Source organism: Phascolarctos cinereus, unplaced genomic scaffold (assembly GCF_003287225.1).
Source record: "Phascolarctos cinereus isolate Bilbo 61053 unplaced genomic scaffold, phaCin_HiC Scaffold_4;HRSCAF=312, whole genome shotgun sequence".
NCBI lineage: Eukaryota > Metazoa > Chordata > Mammalia > Diprotodontia > Phascolarctidae > Phascolarctos > Phascolarctos cinereus.
In genome coordinates this window covers 642917582-642940278 of record NW_027555847.1, presented here as the reverse complement: position 1 = coordinate 642940278, position 22697 = coordinate 642917582, and the positions used below count along the sequence as shown (strand labels likewise).

Sequence of the window (22697 nt, the reverse complement as noted above, 5' to 3'; positions counted from 1 at the left end):
ACACCTCCTGACACTGCCCTTTCTCCTGGCTCTAATTATAAGAATGTTCTTCCCAAATCTAATTGTTCAGGAATTTTAGGGTGGGTTCATAAACCTTAGGTCTAGAGCTGGATTGGATCATAGAGACCATTTCTTTCAACCTCCTCAATTTACAGGTAAGAAAAGTGAAGCTCAGGGCAGCTAGGTGGCGCAGTGGATAGAGCACCGGCCCTGAAGTCAGGAGGACCTGAGTTCAAATCTGGCCTCAGACCAAACACTTGACACTTGCTAGCTGTGTGACCCTGGGCAAGTCACTTAATCCCAATTGCCTAAAAAAAAAGAAAAAAAGAAAAGTGAAGCTCAGAGAGGTTAAAGTGATTTGTCCAATGCTAAACAGCTTCTCACTAACACAGGTTAAGTTAATCATGTGTATGGAAATGTTTTGGGAACACACAAGAGGCTTGTCTGTCTAGGACATGGGGATCAACCATGTAAGATTGATAAGGGTCGGAGTGGAGAATAATGCAGTTCAGAGACAGGATCAAGATCCCCACGGCTGCCAACTTTTAGAACTCTGCGAAGAAGAATGAGGGTGATTCAGGACTGATCCCCAGACTATTGTTCCTAGCTGACTCCATTCTTTATGCGTACTTACTAGGGTGATCTATTACTGGTTAAGCTACATACCCCATTCTCTCTGGGCATCATATAGTTTTGCCAAAAACCTTTCTTTCAGTTCAGAAGAACTACCTTCTACCTCCCGCCCACCTCAAACAAAGGACTTTTTTTTTCTATTAACCATTCAAAGAATAGAGACAACTTAGTGTGGTGAAAAGAGCCCTGATTCTAGAAGGCTGGAATTCAGGTCCAGCTTCTAAAAGTTACTAGATAGGTAACCCTAGACAAATCACTCTCCCTCCTTGGTTTATATTTGTCTCATCTAAAAAAAATATTCTAGGGCAGGCCCTGATTGCTCACATCCAGGTTGTGGCTAAGGCCTACTGATTTCCCCTTTGCAGTATTTCTTGTATATACTCTGTCTCTCCTCTGACACTGCCGCTGATCCAGTGAAGGCCCTTGTTACCTCACATCTGGTCTATTGCAATAGCCTGCTGGTGGGTCTGCCTGCCTCAAATTCTCCCACTCCAATCCAACCTCTATTCATTCAATAAAGTGCTTTTCCTAAAATGCAGGTCTGATCATGTTACCTCTCTATAAATTCCAGTGGCTTCTTATTTTTTCAGGATCAAATAAAAACTCTTCAGTTGGTCATTCAAAGCTCTTCATAACCTAGTCCCCTCCTGCCCAAAGGTATTTCCAGTCTTCTTATACCTTGCTCCCCAACATGTACTTGTTCCCCATGCCATTATGCTGGCCTCCTGGCCTTCCCCAATCCCTCTTAATTCTAGTGTCTTCCTTCAGTTCACTATTTCCTATTTATCCTGTATATAGCTTGCCTTACATATATTTGTTTGCATGTTGTCTCCCCCATTAGATCGTGAACTGTTTGAGGGAAGGGACTGTCTTTTGCCTCTTTTTGTAACCCCAATAGTGCATAGTGCTTGTCAGATAGCAGATGCTTAATAGTGTTTATTAATTGATCATTATTATCAGGCTTAGTCAAAGAACAATGAAAAGATAGTATAATGGAGAAATCGTTGGACTTGGGTCAGATGACTTAGGTTAAAGTTTTTACGCTGCCCTTTACTAAGAATATTTCGGATTCTGAGCTAGAAGGGAAGCTAGAAATGACTTAATCAAAACTCATTTTAATAAATAAAATTAAGTTTAGAAAAGACAGGGGGGAAAATCATTTTACAGATGAGAGAATTGCAACCAAGAGAGATTACATAAACAAAATTCACCTAGGCAGTAAATACCAGAGTCTAGATTTGAACTCAGGTCCTTTTACTTTATACCTATATGTCTTTCCTCACTTTCTCCCCAGCTTTGAGATTTAAGACAAGCCACCTTCCTGCTGGACACCTCTGTTTCCTCATCAATAAAATGAGGGGTTTCCACTAGATAATCTCAAAGGGTCCTCTCAGTTCTAATATTTCATATCCTAAGCTCAGGTTCTTTCTAACTTTTTAATATTCTTGAGATCCTGTGAATATATTTGTAAACATGTTATATAAACATGTTATTATAACATGTTATATAAACATGAATTACCACTGCTGTTGTCATCAAAGTGAAAGTTTAGAAGCTTGGCTATAAAGGGTATAATATACCTTGTATATTGCAGGGTGGAGCACTGCTCCTTGAGAGAATTATCTGAAGGAAGCTAGGGCCATATCATTAAAGAAGGTGAGCAACTGAGTCAGGTAGCCAGGACAGGGATTTAAATGAAGGATACAATTCAGTGACCTAGCTTTTGAAATTAGAGTCCAAAGATGGGAGCTTGGTCTCAGTGGAATAAGGCAAGAGGATTATTGCTAGAATTTGGAGACAGCATCAGAATGGGTTTAGCAGTAATGACAAGTTATATGTATCTACATGTTCTTATGCCTTCCTTGCCTATGAATTGAATTATTCTCAAAACCCAATGAGGTAGGATGGCATTAAGCCTGGAGATGTCCCCAGTTGGGGTGATGTTTATCAATTAATAGAGGAGGGACTCAGGTCATTACTATAGAGTGCCCCCTTATCAATCACCACCAAGAGAATGGGACTGATGCTATTGATTAGTGGCAATTAACAAGTGAATCCAGGGTGAAGTTTTGCAGTTGGGTGGAAAGGTCTGGTCTAAAACATCATTCAAAAGGACCACCAGAATCCTGGTGCCTGGCACTTAATAAATGATTCTTGACTGATTATTGCGTGATAGAAGAGGCCCTCGTGGATAAGATTTTTTTTCCTCTTTACACATCATTTTAATCTTAGTTATATAATACCTCAGAGCACAGCATATTAGAAGCAGATGATTAGGAGGGACAGGCACCCTGACAGTCACAGGGACATCTGAGAGCCTAAAAGCAAGGGAGGGATCAGAAAGCATTACTTTCCAAAATGTTAGAGAGCTGGAAGGGAACTTAGATTACATCTAGTTGAATCACACACTTTAGCCAATATCAAGCCTTAGACATTTTGAAGACAGGAAAAACTGAGATTCAGTTAAATGATTTAGAAGATCTTAGATCTAGAAGGAACTTTGGATATCAGATAGTTCAACGCCTTCATTTTACAGATGAAGCAATGAAAACCCAGAGTGGGTATATAACTTGCTCAAGGTCAAATGTGTAGTAGGCATTAGAAGTAGAATTTGAACACAGGCCCCCGGACTCCAGAGACATTTATTCTTTTCACAGCCCCATTCTTCTGCCCAAAGTCACATAAAGAGTTAGTGGTAGGATCAGTACAAGAACCCGAGGGAAGAAGGAATAAATGTTTATATGAAGCCTACAATGTGCCAGGCACTATAGTAAATGATTTACAAATATTATTTCATTTGATCCTCACAAAAATCCTGGGAGATTGTTGTGATTATTATCCTCATTTTACAGTTAAGGAAACTGAGACAAACAAGTGAAGTGAGTTGTTCAGGGTCACAAAGCTATCAAGTGTCTGAGGCTAATTCTGAACTTGGGTCTTCTTAACTTCAGTCCCAGAGCTCTATCTACAGTGCCTGACACATAACTCCGTACATGGTAGTATCATAAACATTTAAATATTTTTAAAGTATTGAATGCTTAGTCTATTCAGATACTTAGGAAGATTTGGGAGAAATACATGTGGTAGAAGAAATATATCCTACCCTTATGCAGCTTACAGTGTAATCAAGGAGAAATCATATTAACACCAACAAGTAACATGTTAAAATGTGACATATACTGAGAGTTAAAGAAAAGGAATGGATAGTAAACCTTAGGAGGTCAGAGGTGGAAGATATCCCTGTGGTGACTAAAGGACATATGGAATGTAAATAGCTGCAGAGTGGGATTGATGGGGCAGGCTAAATTACAATTCTCTTCACCAATCTGTTGCTCAGACCTTCTTAACCTGGGATCATCAGGCAAGGCTTTATTGAGGAGGAAGGATATATGCTGGACCCTGAAAGATAGGCAGGAGAGATGGGAATGACCTCTTAATTCAAATTAACCAAGATTTATGCTTAATTAGTATACAAATTATTTCCTGTTTTTTAAGGGGAAAGAAAATAGGTAGGGGAGAGTCCCACATAAGCAGGGTTGATGAGACAGAGCATGTTATGCGCACTTCAATGCTGTCTCAAATAAGACTCAGTCTGGTAATCAGATTACTTTTTCGCAACACAATGAAAGGGCACATATTTTATTCATCAATTTTGGGACACTTTAGAGGTATCAGCTCCAGCTGGGTCCCTTTGAGTGTGAACTGTACTGTGATTTCCATTTCCCAGAAAAAAGATGTTGAATCAGAGAATCTTTAAATCATAGAATATTAGAGCTAAAATCCATCAATCAACAGACATTTATTTTGTACCCGCTGTGTGCTACATACTGTGCAACATACTGGGGTTACACAAGAAAACAAAATGAAACAGTTCATGCTTCAAGGCGGTTACATTCTAGTGGAGAAGCTCTGGGACTTAGAATTAGAAGGGACTCAGAGCATTGCATGCAAGACCTGGAAGAAGCCCATAGTAATAATAATAATAATAATAATAATAATAATAATAATAATAATAATAATAATAATAATAATAATAATAATATCAATTATGACCATGATCATGATGATAATAGTAATAAATAATAACTATAGTTAGCATTTATGTAATGCCTCAAGGTTTGTGTTATTCCACTTCATCTTTACAACTACCCTGGTAGTTACTTTGTTTTTGTTTAGTTGTGCTTGACTCTTTGTGACCCCATTTAAGGTTTTCTTGGCAAAGATACTGGAGTGGTTTGCCATTTTCTTCCCCAGCTCATTTTACAGATGAGGAAACTGAGGCAAATAGGGTGAAGTGACTTGCCAAGGGTCACCCAGCTAGTAAGTATCTGAGGGCAAATTTGAACTCAGGAAATTAAGTCTTCTTGACTCCATGTCCAACATTCTATCCACTTAGTCCAATTTCCTGATTTTGCGGATGAGATAATTAAACCACCACAAGAAGAAATTATTATTATTATTTTAGGAAAATTGGGTTCTTAACTCCCTGATTAGGGCACATAGTTTTGATAACATTACCTCTTTTTTTTTTCTTTTTGGCAAGGTGATCAGGGTTAAGTGACTTGCCCAGGGTCACATACCTAGTAAGTGTCAAGTGTCTGAGGTCAGATTTAAACTCAGGTCCTCCTCACTCCAATGCTGGAGCTCTATCCATTCCACCACCTAGCTGCCCTTCTTTTTGTTTAAAAAAATTTTTTTTGACAGTACCTCTTGCTACTTTAGTTTCCCCAAGAATTAGATTACTAATCTAAATTACTAATAGATAATTAAAGTCTATACTTAATGAATCACATTTGAATTTGTGATAAACCTTTGAGATTTTGTGTATGTGTGTGCATGCGCGCGCATGAGTGTGTGTAGGTAATGGTTCATTTCTGAGTAGAAATGCATAAATATTTGTATATGACCTGGAGAGAAATCTGAGCCACCACATGTGATAACTGATTTCCACCAGAAAAAGAACTATTCCTTCCTACAAACTCCTCCACTTTAGTATCAGAAGAGGGATTGACAAGTACTTGACCTCTAAGGTCAAGAATAGAGAAAATACTCACGGAGATGCTGCTATCTTTTGGCCTGCTACCTGCCCCTCTTGAATACATCCAAGTGCTAAGAAATTGACAAAGAACAGGACTGAGCTATTAAGTTGGTAAGGTATAGGCCAAATCTTAGAATTTCAGAATTATAGAATATTTGAGCTGGAATGAACCATAGAAGTTTTTCACGGTATACAGTTCCATTCTAGGCTTGAATACTATCTAATGAGACATCTTGTACCATTACAGCCTCCTAGGGCAACTTGAGATGTTACAACTGTTTCTTCTCTAGGCCTGCCTATGATTTAAGGCAGTGTCAAACTTCCAAATACCAGGAGCCTATACCAGATTAAAATTTAAATTAGAAATGTTTAATAAAATAAATAAAAATATAATTAAATACAGATAATGTCAGTTTGTGGTTTTCTTTCACACAGGGACAAGTTCATATTTGATACCACTGACATAAGGCATTGAAGTTCTCTTTGAAGATGTTTATTAGGGAGAATAATTAATTTCATTGCCAGATATAAGGCCATTGTCAACTAACATCACTTTAGTGATAAACTTGTCAGAGTGGCCTTAGTTATCTGGCAATCTTTGAGTGAGAGAAGGTGCTCATAAGTTTTGATGAAAGGAATATTGGTATGGCTTGATGTTAAGAATCTTCCTTAGCACAGACTCCTTGCCCAGGGAATGAAGAAGGGTCATCAGAGGTTATGTTTTGACCAAAGTTTTTCTAATTTCATTTTCTCTGTTTTTTAAATTCTCTTTCTAGGTCTATTAATGAACTGCCATTCCCCAAAGAGTTCAGGGACCTAATAATCAGTTTCATGCTGTATACCTAAACTTCAAGTTCCATGGCTATAACTTAGCAAACCAGGGGGCCAATCAATCTGAGTGCAAAGAAATGAGGAAATGCGGAAATATTATTTTTCACTATTTGACTTAATTCCTTCAAAGTATAGGCCATGCGCATCTTATTTTTCTTTCTCTTTCCCTTGCTGTCTTTCAAGTCTGAGGGCAGATGCCTTGCTAGGGAGTGGTAGACCTAGCAGGGAGAAGCAGAATGGGCTGGAGCAGGCCAGCATTACTGTTTGAACATCCATGGAGGGGCATGAAGGAAAAAATGGAAAATTCTTATGCCTGGGAAGTTGGATTGTGGGAGGGAGCTGAAGAGGGCTGCTTAAGGTGGAGCTGAGAAAAGCATCATAAAAACAAGTTTCCTTGCTTTAAATGGATAGGTAAGGTACTTTTGATGTAGAATGTTGCCTGCACCATAGGACATGGTGACTGTGTCATCTGGTTGTACTGACCTATTTGTTATTTATCACAAATGCTTGTTTTATAATGAAATGAGTTTAGTGTTAAAAACAAAATTATCAGTAAAACTCAGAAGGAAAAAGAAAACCATTATCAGAAGAAAAATCATTACCAAAATAAGCCAACATCTGATGCAAGAACTTGGACTTAGAACCCAATTGGGGACATATAGACACTGATAAATTCATTTTCTTTAAAATGTTTTTGATATTTATTTTTAACATTCTTTTCTTTTTAAATTGAGTTCCAAATACTATCCCTTCCTTCCACCCCTCTCCACCCACTGAGAAGATAAGGATATTAATTATGTATTTCATGAAATCAAGCAAAACATATTTCTATATTAGCCATGTTATTAAAAAGAAAACACAAGAAAATTTTACTTTAATTTCCATTCAGAGTTCAGCAGTTCTCTCTCTGGAGGTGGATAGCATTTTTTTTCATCATGAGTCTTTTGGAATTGTCTTGAATCATTGTATTGATCAGAGTAGACAAATCTTTCAGAGTTGATTATCATCACAACATTGCTGTTATTGTGCACAATGATCCCCTGGTTCTTCTTACTTCACTTACTTACTTCACTTACTTCACACATCAGTTCATGTGGGTATTGTCATGTGTTTTTTTTTTCGAATCCACTTCCTTATCATTTCTTATAGCAATAGTATTCCACCACAACCACAACCACATATTGTTTAGCCATTCCCCAGTTGGAGAACATCCCCTCAGTTTCAAATTCTTTGCCACCACAAAAAGAGCTGCTATAAATCTTTTTTTTACATATAGGTCCTTTTACTTTTTTCCATTGATCTCTTTGGGATACAGACCTAGTTGTGGTATGGTTGGGTCGAAGGGTATGCACAGTTTTATAGTCTCTTAGGTGTAGTTCCAAATTGTTCTCTAGAATAGCTGGACCAGTTCACAACTTCACCAACAGTTTATTAGTATATCTATTTTCCCCATGTCCCCTCCAGCATTTGTAATTTCCAATAGATGTGAGGTAGTACCTTCTAATTGTTTTAATTTGTATTTCTTTAATTAATATTTATTTATATACTTTTAGAAAAATATGACCATAGATAGCTTTGATTTCTTCTTCTGAAAGTTCCCTGTTCATATCTTTTGACCATTTATCATTTGGAGAATGACTCTTATTTTTACAAATTTGACTCAGTTCCCCATATGTTTGAGAAATTAGGCCTTCGTGAGAGAAATTTTCCCTTAAAACTTTTTGTTATTACTTTATTATCTAATAGTATTTTTTAGCAAAATGTAGTTTCCCTGATTATCTCTTTTAATTAGGTCTATGTTTGTTTTTGTTTTGTCTGCAATCATGATTGCTACTACTACCTTTTTTTTTAACTTCAGCTGAAGTTAATTCTGTTTCAGCCCTTTATTTTAACTGTTTGTCTTTATGTTTTAAGTGTGTTTCTTATAAACAACATATTTTGGATTCTGGTTTCTAATCCATTTTGCGATCCACTTCCATTTTATGGGTGAGCTCATCTCATTCACCTTCACACTTATGATCATTAATTTTATTTTCCTCTATCCTATTTTCTTCTATCCTTCTCTCTCTCTCTCTCTCTCTCTCTCTCTCTCTCTCTCTCTCTCTCTCTCTCTCTCTCTCTCTCTCTCTCTCTGTCTCTCTCTCTCTTTATCTCATACCTCCTCAAAAGTCTGTTTTACTTCTGATCACTGCCTTCCTTAATCTGCCATCTCTTTTTATCAACACCTCTCCTCCATATATCTTGTCTCCCTTACCTCCTATTTCCTTATTGAGTAAGATAGATTTCCATGCCCATTGGGATATGTGTGTATATGTCTGGGTGTGTGTGTATTCATCCCTCTTTGAACCAATTTCAATGTGAATGAGGTTCAATCATTACCTGCTACTCCTCAAATTTCCCCTCCTCTATAAAAACTTGTCCTTGTGTTCTTCTTTTATGTGAGAAAATTTTCCCCATTCTTTCTCCCTTACTCTTCTCCCAGTATATCCCTCCTTCTCACACCTTGCTTTTTTTTTATATCATCCGACATAATCACTCACTTTTGTGCCCTCTGTCTATGTAGACTGCTTCTAACTGCCCTACTAATGACAAAGTTATTAGGTATTACATGTATCATCTTCCCACATAGGAATGTAAACAGTTTAACTTCGTTGAGTCTCTTATTATTACTCTTTCATGTTACCTTTTATACTTCTCTTGAGTCTTGTGTTTGTCAGATTTTCTATTCAACTCTGGTCTTTCCATCAGGAGTGCTTGAAAGCCCTCTATTTCATTAAATGTCTATTTCAACACCCCCAAAACCTCCCCCTTCCCTCAGCTGCTTGATACATTCAGTTTTGCTAGATAGGTTAACCATTCTTGGTTGTAATCCTAGCTTATTTGCGTTTCAGAATATGATATTCTAAGCCTTTCATTCCTTTAATGTGGAGGCTACTAAATCTTATGGGATTCTGACTGTGGCTCCATGAGATTAGAATTGTTTCTCTCTGGCTGTTTGCAATATTTTCTCCCTTACTGGGAGATTTGGAATTCAGCTACCACATTCCTTGGAATTTTCGTTTTGGGATCTCTTTCAGGAGGTGACTGGTGGATTCTTTCACTATCTATTTTACCCTCTGAATCTAAGGCATTGAAACAGTTTTCCTTCATAAATTCTTAAAATATGATGTCCAAGCTTTTTTTTTTTTTTAAAAATCACAGCTTACAAGTAGACCAATAATTATTAAATTATCTTTCTTTGATGTATTTTCCAGGTCAGTTGTTTTCCTAATGAGATATTTCACATTTTTTCCCATTATTTTGACCTAATTTTTTTGTTTCTTGATGTTTCATGGAGCAATTAGCTTCCAAATGCCCAAATCTAGTTTTTGAGGAATTATTTTCTTCTGTGAATTTTTGTACTTCCTTTTCCATTTGTTCAGTTCTGCTTTTAAAGGAATTGTGTTTATCACTGAATTTTTGTGTCTACTTTTGTATTTGGCCTATTCTGTTTTGAAAAGAGTTCTTTTCTTCAGTGAATCTTTGTACCTCTTTTACCATTAGACCAATCCAGTTTTTTAAGATTTTTTTTTTCCTTAATGGTTTTTTTGTGCCTCTTTTACCAAGCTGTTAATTCTTTTTTCATATCTTTCTTACCTAACATGTTTTCTTTTCCCAGTTTTTCCTCATTCACTCATTTCTTTCTTTAACTCTTCTAGGAATTCTTGTTGGGCTGTGGTCTAATTAGCACTTTTCTTTGAGACTTTACATGTTACTGTTTCCACACTGTTGTCTTCTTCTGAGTTTATGTTTTGGTCCTCTCTGCCACTATAGTAGATTTTTATGGTCAAGTTCTTTCTTTTTTATTTTTCTTTGTTGTTGTTGTTGTTTGCTTATTTTTCCCCAGCTTCTTTTTTTCTTTCTTTCTTTCTTTTTTTTTTTTTGGTGAGGCAATTGGAGTTAAGTGACTTGCCCAGGGTCATACAGCTAGCCCAGCTTATTTCTTCACTTTGAACTTTATAGTAAAGTTGGGCTCTCCTCATCTAGGGTTGGGATAATAGTTGGTGTTGCTTGGTGTGCTTGGGGCTTGTCCCCATCCTGTTGTCACAGATCTTTCTTTCCAACCTCAAAAGTTGTCTTAGGCTGGAAAACTATCTCATTCTGACCTTTTGTTGTATCCGCTACTCTGGAATTTGATTTGAGGAATTGCTTGGAAGGGAACGTTGGGAGAGTTTAGCTGCTGTTCGTTAATTGTTGCTTGTCCTCTGCCATCTTGGCTCTCAACGACTGATAAAGTTCTTTGTACTTAAGATCATCCTCTTTCACAAGGTTTCTACTGTTAAAGAACAGGTGGATGTACTACTGGTGAATGAAAAAAAGGGAGAATATTTGAGGTGTAACAAGCAGTGTTAGAGATAAGACCATGGAGGCACAAGGGGATACTGAGAGTTCAGTGGACAAAGATTTTTCCAAGTTTGTCTAGAGCTTTATGTGTGTGGAAGGGACTGTTTGGAACAAGTCTAGAAACCAAAGGTAGGGCCAGATTGTTGAATACGTTGAATTTAAGGTGAGACTATGACTTCATAATAATTTAGGGTAAGAGATTCAAAATGTATAACCAGAACATGAGGTGTTCCTGAAGCTGAAGCTTTTTGAATTTCTCCCTAATTCAAACACATAAACCAAGAACAGGCCTTTATACTGGAAGGGAAGTGAACACGATTCTGGCGTCATAGTTGTTCTCTTCCTAGAGAAAGAGGCAGAATGCCTCAAATCCCAAGAATCATAGAGGCATTTAAATTTAACTGAGGGACAAAGAGCCATATCTGACCTTGCAGACAACCTTTGTGAGATTATGTTCCTGGAAATGCTGCTGCATCACCAAATTTCAGTTACTAAAATTGAGCAAAGGAAAAAGAAAAGAAAAGAAAAGAAAAGAAGCCTCTACCCCTGTATGTCAACTCTGAGATATCCCATTATCATTAAAATTTACTTAATGAGTTCTAGGAAAGTTGCTATTCAGTGGGTACAGAATTTTAAGTTTTCATTATTTTAAGCTGAAGGGGAAATTAAAAGGAAATAAACCTTTGTAGAGGCTGGCACATTCTTATATCAGTGCAGAAGTCTAATGATGCCTTTTCATTCTTCTTGCTTCATTTAAAAACCATAACCTTCCCCTCAGCCTTTAAGGCCAAGCTTCACTACCTCCTCTTCCTTGAAGCTTTCTCTTAATCTCTCAGCCTAAAGAGATCTCATGGAATTTTGGACCTGGACAGAGTTTAAGGGCATATAATCTAACCCCTTTCTTGTTCCAGATGATGAAACTTGGGGTCCTTATAACTGAATGACCTGCCTAAAGTCACTCACATGGTTAGTGGCAAAGCCAGGCATGAAACTACAGATTTCTGCCCCTCAGTTGAGTGCCCCTTGCAGGATGCCACTGTTGCCTTGCTTCAATATGCCTCTTTCTTTCCACCAATCCCATTGTACTTGTGTTTTCTTTAAATCTCTATTCATTGTGAGTCTTTGACTGGACTATATCTGCCTTCAGGGAAGAGACTGTATTATTCCTCAAGGGACTGCAAGATCCCTTTGAGATTATTTTGTCTACCCCTCATTTTACAGATGAGGCGAATAAAGCTCAGAGCAGTTAAGCATCATCACACTGCAATAATAATAATAATAATAATAATAATAATAATAATAATAATAATAATAATAATAATAATAATGATAGTTGGTATTTATATAGATTTTAATATTTGTAAAGCTCTTTACATGTATCTCATATCATTCTCACAAACATCTCTGGTAGATAGGTCCTATTATTATCCATATTTTATAGTTGAGGAAACTGAGACAGGCAAAGGTTAGATGACTTACCCAGAGTCACACATTCAGTAAGTATCTGAAGCAGGATTTGAACTCAGATCTTCCTGACTTCAGGACAAGGTGCCATCTGCCTGCTGTGTTAGAATTAGAGCTATGATTCTAACCCCAGTCCTCTGACACTAAATTAATGGGTTTTTTGGTTGTTATTTTGTTTTGTTTTGGTTTTGGACATTAACATTCATGCTTTTACTTTGGCATCATCAGTGCCTGGCCTGGTGTCTTATGCACAGTACATAGTACTCCAAGAGATCTCTGTTCTTCCATGTCCAATTCAGAGGGCTGTTGCAACCCTTATGCATGTGTCCACCTTGTCCATGGCCTCCCCTAAATCTTTAATAAGGAGTGGATACATTTAACATGGGGCAGCTAAGTGACGCCATGGATAGAATACCCTGCCTGGAGTCAAAAAGACTCATCTTACTGAGTTCAAATCTGGCCTCAGATATTAAATAGCTGTTTGGCCCTGTGCAAGTCACTTAAACCTCTTGTTTGCCTCAGTTTCCTCATCTATAAAATGAGTTGGAGAAGGAAATGAAAAACCACTCTAGTATCTTTGCCAAGAAAAACCACAAATGGGGTCATGGGGAGTCAGACACAACTGAAAAATGTCTCAACAAAACACTTAACATGCTAGAGTCTTACTGAGCACTCTCTTGACATTCTATGGACACCAGTAGAATATCTTGGTTGTCTGTTACCTTCACTCTGCCAAATGCCTGACCCATCTTTTCTATTTTTTCCTCTCTCAATCAACATTTCTCTGAGGAGATACTTCATACCATTTTTGATACGTAAGTAAGTCCATGTTTATGATTTTTTTTGTAGTCAATTCTTGCCCACAGTGAACCTCTCACTTGCCCTGTGGGTGAATCTAAACTTCATTGCATCCAAGAATTTAGTTTTCTATGACACTCAGCTTTATTACATTCCCAGAAGAATGTTGCCTTTATAAAATAGAAGTTTTCATTTCAGGGAAAAGCTAGACGTCATTCAAATAATCAAATAATTTTCCAAAGGATACCAGTATTGTTCTCTTCTTTTTTAGTTCTGGATCCAGGCTGTTGTTCATTTACGGTGTCTGTCCCAGATATTTGTACTAATGAATAAGTTCTGTGGATTTTCCATTCTGTATATCATCGTCTGTCAATATGAATTTTCTAGTCCATCAATGAGAATTTTATGGCAGCATTCCTGGGTTTGATGCAACCTTGCATCATGCATTCTTCAAACAGGAGCATCCAGAAGGCTTCCCTATTTAGAGGGACTGCTTCTTTGATTTTGGCTCTGCTCTGAGCATCTTCCACAACAGCAGTACACACCCTTGGTGATCACATGTCTGCCAACTTTTTACCTTGTTTGATAATAATCAGTGTTGTCACAATTACACCTGTTGTTATCTTTCAAAGAATCTTGTTTGATTTTGACATATTCGTGGAAGAGACTGCTACAGGAGCCTTTAAGGCAGCCTTTTGTTCTACTGGATCAATGGCCTTTTTGTAAAGATCTAACATTCTTTTAAAAAATTATTTTTAATTTATGGAATAAAATAAGCATTTTGATAACATAGTATAATAAAAAAGATGATTCCACATAAAACTGCAAATCTATTATATACAATATTCTATTCTTTTAATATGTAATAAAGTTATCAAAAAAAAACCCTTTGTGGTCAACAAACTTTCAGTACAATGGGGTCTTGTCCCCTCTGTCTGTAATTCTCCTCACCTTTAATTAGTCTCCATGCTTGTAATGATGTGTTCTCTTGGAAAATATCATTTGTAGATATTGTCGTATCATTTATAGACCCCTGCTTGTTTTTTTCTTATGTTCCATGAAGGATGCCCCTAGTTTATGTGAAGAGATTATTCTTATAAAATTTCTGTGCATATGAGAAAGAAATTATGTTATCCAGGAGTTATTAATGTTCTTTGAGATACTTTTTCTTTTCAGGGCAGTGAGGTGGGAGTAGGGGAGGGAGGTAAGGGAGTGGTCATAAGGACCACAATTTTCAACACACCTTTGTTATCTTTTCCTTCAGAAGTTTTGAGTGTCAATTCCTCAACACATTGTGAGTGCTTAATAAAATGTTCAATTGAAATGGTTAAAAGCAACAGCAAAGTTGGAAGTATCTAGAGAACCACTATACTCTGGTGGAAATAAGAATGGATGGTCTGGGAGTTAAGAGATTTAATGTTGGCTCTGCCACTAATTTGTATGACTTGTCAGGGCTTCGGTGTCTTTCTCCTTTCCAGGAAGTGATTAGACCAGATCATCCTTAAAAACTCTTTCAATTTGAATATGCTTTAAACTCAAGCATTCTATGTGTTAAGGGTCCACCTAGATCTAAAGCTATCTTCTAATATCCCTTCTACTTCTTATCACACTAAGATCCCTTCTAACTCTCATATTCTATTGTTTTGTTTTATTCTGATTCAAAGAAGGAATTCCCACCTTCGCTCATGCTTTCCGTATTGCTGGAATCCTCTCTGCACTCCTGACTTGCCTCTGTCCTCCTTTACGGCTGTTGCCCACCACAGTAGATTGCTGTTGACGGAGGAAGTACCTATACACCAATAAAGTCATAGATCATTTGAAGCCTTGAAAATATTGATGCTATAAATGTGTATTACATATTGGAATATCTATAAAATACTCATGATCTAACATTTCTTTAAAAACTCCAACATCTGTATTTCTATACATTTTCATGGAAGAGATGGGGAAACTTAATGGCCTGTTACTATGTTTTTTTCCAATGAATACGTATTTAAACAGGTCTGTTTGCTCATTCTCCACATCCTGTTTGCCAGAGGGGTTGGCTTCTTGCCTGGTTTAAAGAGCTGACATGACTTTGGTTTTGTGTTTGCTGGGCCCTGCTCCACTGCCAACTTTGTTTCCCCCACTTGTTTTTGGGCAGGTTTTGACCTGATGGATTTATTCAGTGTGAAGGACATCTTGGGGAAGAAAGAAGGTGGTGCTCAGAGTTCCTATGTCCGAATGGGATCATTTCCAGTGGTTCAAAGGACTGAGTAAGTATAACTGATTCCCTGCTGCCTTCCTTCCTAGAATTGCCCTCTAACTAGCCTTAGGCAAGATGAAAGAAGGGGCCTGGCTGACAACAATTGTTGGCTCTAGAGATGACAAGGGCCATTGCCAGACTTGTGGGTAGAATTCTTTGAGGTGTGAAAGCCAGCAGATCTCCCACCTGGATTTTCAGACTGCTAATTATTCTCTTGATTGTTTTTTTTTTAAAACTGGTTTCTGACCCTTTTGCAAGAACCTCAAGAGGCAAGTCAATATGCATTCATGTCTTCTACAAGGTTTGTTTGAAGACCCAGCCTATTCCCAAAAATAGTTTAGGGGTTGAAGGGTATACATAAAACACATGACCTCCTGCCATCAGTAATCCTTTAGTCCTCTGGACTTAGGATTTATCGGATGGCCTTTTGGGTACAGGAAGACATTGGGCTGATGTCTTCAAGCAATTTAAATGGACAGTATTTCTTAGTCATAGTGAGTTCTTTTGAATATATCATCCATTCAATAAAATTTTCCATAGCTTCTATTCCACGTAAGTCATTATGTGCGATGAGCAGAGAGGAATGGATCAGGAAAAGCTTTCTGAAAAAGATGACATTTGAGATGAGCCTTGACAGATGGCTAGTGTTTTTTTTTTGTTTGTTTGTTTTGGTTTTTGTTTAATTGAATAGAGCATTTATGACTTGTGCTTTGAAGGATGAGTAGGATTTCAAAACACAGAGACAGAGATTGAGGTCATTCCAGACCTAGGGAATGAAGCAGCAAAACCAGAAGGTGGTAAAACACGGGATAAGGCATTTAGCCTGTTCATTTAGCTAGAGCTAAATGTGAGCTTTTGAGCTGAGCATTAATTATGTTCAGGGCAAGTATAGTAAGTAATGTTGAGGATGTGGCATTAGGCTATTTGTTCCTGAATCTTTATATTTACAAACTTTAAAACTAATTTGCAACTTTTTCTTCTGGTCCCATGGCTACACAGACATTTTAGATCTGTGTATATGTATGTCTGTACATACCCTCACACATGCACACACACATACACACACACACACACACATATATATATATATATTACATATATTATGTATATAATAGTCTATAAATGAATGGTTCATCATACACACATATATTATTATTATTATTATTATTATTATTATTATTATTATTATTATTACAGTCTACATATGAAATTGACTTGGCAAAAGGCATACTATTTTATTTACAACAGCCACTATTATTTTCTCATCAAAATAGTGCCTTAAATACCAATCCAGTAATTCTTTTGCTCTTCCTCCAACTGCCATCCCACCAAGCAAGCATGAGTAGGAGAAGATAGACTACAGACTTTAGGGCCATTCTGGAGAAATTAGGATATTATGGAAGAAAAGAGGAGCAGTATTTGGGAGTCACCAAGTCTTGGTTCTCATCCAGTCTCTGTCACTACTAAACTGTGCCTTTGGGAGAATTAACACATTATAATTATCAGAAGTGAACACCTTGTTGCAAATATGCTTAATCACCCTTCATCACCCACTGGTGGTAGGAAAGTAGGGCCTGAAAGGGGGAATAACTTGGTGGATGGAAGAATGGAGGAGTCATTCTAAAGTATGTTTGTTTTTTTAATTCATTCATTCATTTTTTTTAAAATTAACATTTTTATTTAAAGTTTTGAGTTCCAAATTTTAACCCTCCCTTTCTCTTCTCCCCTTCCTTGACATGGTAAACAATCAGATATAGATTATACATCTGCAGTTATGTGAAACATTTCCATATTAGTTACTTTGTACAAGAAGACTCAAATAAAAGGGAAAAAATGAAAGGAAGAAAATGAAAAATAGCGTGCTTCAGTCTGTATTCAATCAATATCAGTTCTTTCTCTGGAAGTGGATAGTATGCTTCATCATTAGTCCTTGGAATTATCTTGGATCATTTTATTGCTGAGAATAGCTAAGTCATTCACAATTCTTTATTGAACAATGTTGCTGTTATTGTGTTCAACTTTCTTCTGATTCTGTTCAATTCACTATGCACCATTCATGTAAGCCTTTCCAAGTTTTTTTCTGAAATCATCCTGCTTGTCATTTCTTACAACGCAATAATACTCCATTACAATCATATACCACAAATTGTTTAGCTACTACCTAATCGATGGGCATCTCTTTGATATCCAGTATCTTGATAGCCACCACAAATTGAGCTGCTATAAATATTTTTGTACAAATAGGTCCTTTCCCCTTTTTTTGGATGTTTTTGGGATATAGACCTAGCAGTGGTATTGCTGGATCAAAGGATATGCACAGTTTTATAGCCCTTTGGTCATAGCTCCAATTGCTCTCCAGAATGGTTGGATCAGTTCACAAATCCACCAACAGTATATTGGTGTCCTGGTTTTCCCACATCCTCTCCAACATCTAACATTTTCCTTTTTATGCCATATTAGCCACTCTGATAGGTGTTAGGTGGCACCTTAGAGTTGTTTAAATTTGTATTTTTCTGATCAGTAGTGATTTAGTACATTTTTTATATGACTACAGATAGCTTTGATTATTTTTTTTGTCTGAAAACTGCCTGTACATATCCTTTGACCATTTCTTAATTGGGAAATGACTTATTTTTTTATACAGTTGACTCAGTTCTCCATACATTTGAGATATGAGGCCTTCATCAGAGATACTTATTGTAATTCCCTCCCCCCGCCCCCCAGTTTTTTGCTTTCCTTATGATTTTGGTTACATTGGTTTTGTTTGTGCAAAAACTTTTTGATTTTATATAATCAAAATTTTACATTTTATAATGCTCTCCATATCTTCTTTGGTCCTAAATTCTTTCCTTACCTATAAATCTGACAGATATATTATTCCATCCTCTCTTAATTTGCTTCTGGTATGTAAATCATGTGCCCATTTTGACCTTATCTTGGTATACAGTATGAGATGTTGGTCTGTACTTAGTTTCTGCCATACTGTTTTTCAATTTTCCCAGTAGCGTTTGTCAGATCATGACTTTTTGTTCTGAAAGCTTGCATCTTTGGGTTTATTGTATACTAGATTACTATGGTCATTTATTATAATGTAGTTTGTACCTTATCGATTCTACTGATCCACCGCTCTAAAGTATGTCTTTTAAGGAGACATTTGTGTGTCGTAACACAATGGCTGGCCCTGGGCTACCAAAAGCCATCTAAAGGAAGCTTTACGTGGAAGAAGGACAAAGGGCTGGATGACAAATAAACTCCTTTTAATTCATCTTTGTTTCAAACCTACCTGAGTTTCTAATATAAAAAAGAATAGTCAATGAGCTCACTTCATAAACAGAAAAGATTAGGATGGTGGTAGTAAGTGGGTAAGTCTTTATGAAAAAGATGGGTCTTCAATTGGAGTTCACAGAATGGGTAAAATTTGAATAATGAGCAGGAAAGAGCATTCCCAGTGAAGGAAAGCATCATGACACAGCTTTCTGACTTGTAGTCAGAAAGACCTAGATTGACTGTGGATGATTTGTGTAATTTCCTGGACCTCAGAGCCTTGGTTTCCTCATATATAAAATAGGCATTATAATAATACCCACCTTACAGAGTTGCTATGAGAATCAAATGGGATAACATATTTATATTAGTACTGTGTTAATTTTAAAGTGGTATAGGAGTGATGATGATGGTGATGACTAGGGAACTTCATGTTTATAGGCTCAGAGTTGTGAATTCTCATTGTGCTAATTGTCATTAACATGATATGTTGCATGGTGGTTGCAGGATCAGGGAGGGAGTTTTAAGACTGGAGTGGAGAGAAGCAATAGGATCATGGCATCATAGGACCATTAATTTAAAACTGGAAGGGAGCTTAGAAGTCATCTAATTCTGCTCCATTATTTTCCAATGAGAAAACGGAGGCAAAATTACTCATGCAAGGTCATACAGCTAATATGGCAGAGTTGGGATTTGAACTCAGGTCCCCTGACTCCACCAGCAAACTTTCTTTACAGAACCATACTTTCTCTAGCTGGGTGATACAGGTGCAGATAGGGAGGATGTCCAGACTGTAGAGATCTATGGAAGTCAGATAGTGATTTGGGAGCTTTGTGTTATCTAATAATGGAGTCTTTTGCTATCCTGAATGCAAGTCTTCATAAATTCTTTACCTTTGGCTCTCTGGCCACAGAAATAAGCCTTGAACCCTTTCCCCTTACATCATATGGCTCTAGGTTATTAGCACTTAGAATGTAAAATTTATGTTTTACCTGTAACTATGAGGAAAAAAGCCCTAACAATACTATGAAATAGTGAAAGGTTGCCTTGTGGTATAGTAAAATGGATGGGTTAGGAGATAGAAAACTTGGGTCTGAATCACGACTCTCCTGCATCCTAGCCATGTGAACTTGGGTGAGACATTTCGAAATGACTTTTAGTCTTTCTGAACCTAAGTGTTCTAATCTGTAAAACGAGGAAAACAATACTTGCACTAACCTGCCTCAAGGGGTCATTTTAAGAAAAGCACTTTGCAAGCTATAAAATGCTGTACATTTTATAGAGGTGGGTTGCTATAGTCATCTCTGGTGCCAACTATCCTTTCAATCTATTCCTTTCAGGATCTTCCCTTACTGTCCATTTTGCCACACCTGTCTCAGGCAGTTTTAGAACTGTCCACTCCAGTCCCTACCTATACTTATCTACCTTGTTTTCCTTCCCTTTGGGGGCACTGAGTGGTACTAGAGGAGAGAAACCTAATTGGGAAAATTGATTCTGATATGTTCAATGAATCATCAATAAGTAAACATATATTTAGTATATTATGTGCCAGGTGTTGTGTTAAATGCTGGAGATACAAAGAGGCAAAAGACAGTCCTTGCTCTTAAGGAGCTTACAATTTAATGAGGAGGTAATAGGTTTTCCTCGCCAAGTAACAGTTGTATATGTTCATGTGGGCCTTCTAGAGATATAATCCATTTTTTCCAGTATGTAGTAGCTTACCTGGGACAGGGACATGACAGTGTTCAGGAAAATGTCAGAGTAGGGCAAAGACAACCTCCACTTGGAAGGAAAAGGGTGGGTATATGAGTTGAGAACTCAGCAAGCTTAAATCAAAAGGCCAGGCTGGGTTAGTGCCTTGGTTTTTTGGAGGACTAAAGATCAAAGGAATGAGGTGATTGGAGGAGAGGGTGGACAGTTATAGGAGTAAAGATTGAGGCTAAAAGGACAGGACCAGATCAAGAGTCAACAAGTGAATCTGATTCCTTACCATTTCAGGGAGAGAGAAGGGAGGGAGGGAGGGATAGAATTTGAAACTCAAAACTTAAAAAAGCAACAACAGACAAATGTTAGGAATTTAACATTTAATTTTGGGGAGATCATATATATATATATATATATATATATATACACATATATATGCATAAACACACGCGCGTGCACACACACACACACACACACACACACACACACACACGGTCAACAAGTTGACATCTTAGAAAAAGGGAATGTTTTTCTGACCCAATCTCTCTCTCTCTCTCTAAAGCTTTCACGTTCTCTGGGAATGTTGGCAACATGCTATTCATGCCTCCATCCTGTGTTGATGTGCTTCTGTTGTCCAGGACTGGTGTTCTTTCCTGCCTCAATCAATCCAAGAAGGCACTGAAAAATGGCAGGCATGGTGGGGATTTCAGAATCTCATTCTCTGGGGCAGATCAGTGGGGGGAGACCCTTTTTAGGGAGATGCTGATTTTGGGGCCACAGAAGAGCCCTCTGTATATGCTTTGTAGCCTACACCCAGCATCAACTGCAGGAGGGATTGTTGATAGATTAAATGGGACAGATGAAATGCTATTGTCTCCTTTTTTTATTCAGAGCCTCTATGCAGACAACTAAGGGCAAAGAGAGAGCCAACATTAAATAGGATTATCAAACCAAGGCATTAAATAGGATTATCAAACCAAGGTAGTGATTCTACTGTTTGTCCAGGTGTACGGGTGTCTTGAGTGCTTGCTGACCATGTTATAAAGTTCTTTGTCATACAGTGATAAGGGAATTTTTTCACTAAATTCCTCCTTTCCCATCCTGCTGGACATCTTTCTGGTGAGAATGTTTCTTAAAAAAACAAAAAAATAAAAACAAAAAGGAGCTAAACAAAACCATATGATCCAATGACTATCTGAAAATGTATATATGCCTTTTTCTGTATCCAGCATCTCCCACTTTCCTTTCATTTCATCCCTACAACAACCCTGGGAGGTAGGTGCTATAATGATTCCCATTTACAGTTGAGGTAATTGAGGCAGAAAAAGGTTAGTGCCTTGCCCTGAGTTAAACAGCTAGTTAGTGTCTTCGAGTGGATTTGAACTCAGGTCTTCCTGACTTCAGATCCGTAACTCCATCCATCGAGCCTGGTGAGAAAAGGAAGGAATGTTTAATTATCTGTCCTCCAGGACCAAGGTTGGTCATGACAGAATCTGTCTTCCATTTTATCTACATTATTGTACTCATGTGTATATTATTCTACTTTGTTTATTTAAATCGCAACAATTCATAGAAGTCTCCTTCATGTTTCTCTAAAGATAGCCAGTTTGCTCAGTGGATAGAGTTCTGGATCTGAAGTCAGGAAGACCTGAGTAGTTCAAATCCAGTCCAAGACACTAACTAGCTGTTTAACCCTGGGCAAGTCACTTAAACTTTGTCTGCCACAGTTACTTTAACTGTAAAATGGGAGAATCATCACAGCACCTACCTCCCAGGGTTATTGGGGGAATGAAAGGAGATAATACCTGTAAATCATTAAGCATGGTGCCTAGCATACTTAATAGGTACTTAATAAACATTAGTTTCCTTCCTCCAAATTTCTTGTATTTGTCACTTACTACTTCATGATAAAATTTCGTTATATTCACATAGCAGTTTGTATAGCCATCCTCCAATCAATGGGCATTCACTTAGTTTCCAGTTCTTTGATGCCCCAGAAAGTATTGTTATAATTTTTTTAAATGTATAAGATATTTTTTAGAAGTTTTCTTGACTATAGCAGTTTCCACAAGGAAATCAAGGAGCATTTCACCCTGGAAAAAAGGAGGAGCCAGTATCCTAGAGATTTATATCATTCCTGAGAAAAAAAAATGTATTAATTCCTGCCAAATGTAACTAGTTCTCTTATCAAGTTTCTTCCCATTTTCCAAAAAAAGGTGGGTCTCAGATAAGTCTGACTGCCACAAGAGTCTCTTTTAGTCATATCTCTTCATACATACTTACTTGCTCTCACAAAACAGCCACCATGTGAAAAATGCCAGCACCCAACAGCACTTA

At 37.3% G+C, this 22697-nt stretch overlaps 1 protein-coding gene across 1 annotated transcript in view; it reads left to right on the top strand.

The window, feature by feature from the left end:
• Positions 1–22697, top strand: part of COL22A1 (collagen type XXII alpha 1 chain) — a 589887-nt gene that overhangs the window by 144232 nt on the left and 422958 nt on the right. Inside the window, 1 exon segment of the mRNA XM_078153760.1 lies at positions 15291–15402. Coding sequence (XP_078009886.1) covers positions 15291–15402 — 112 coding nt within the window.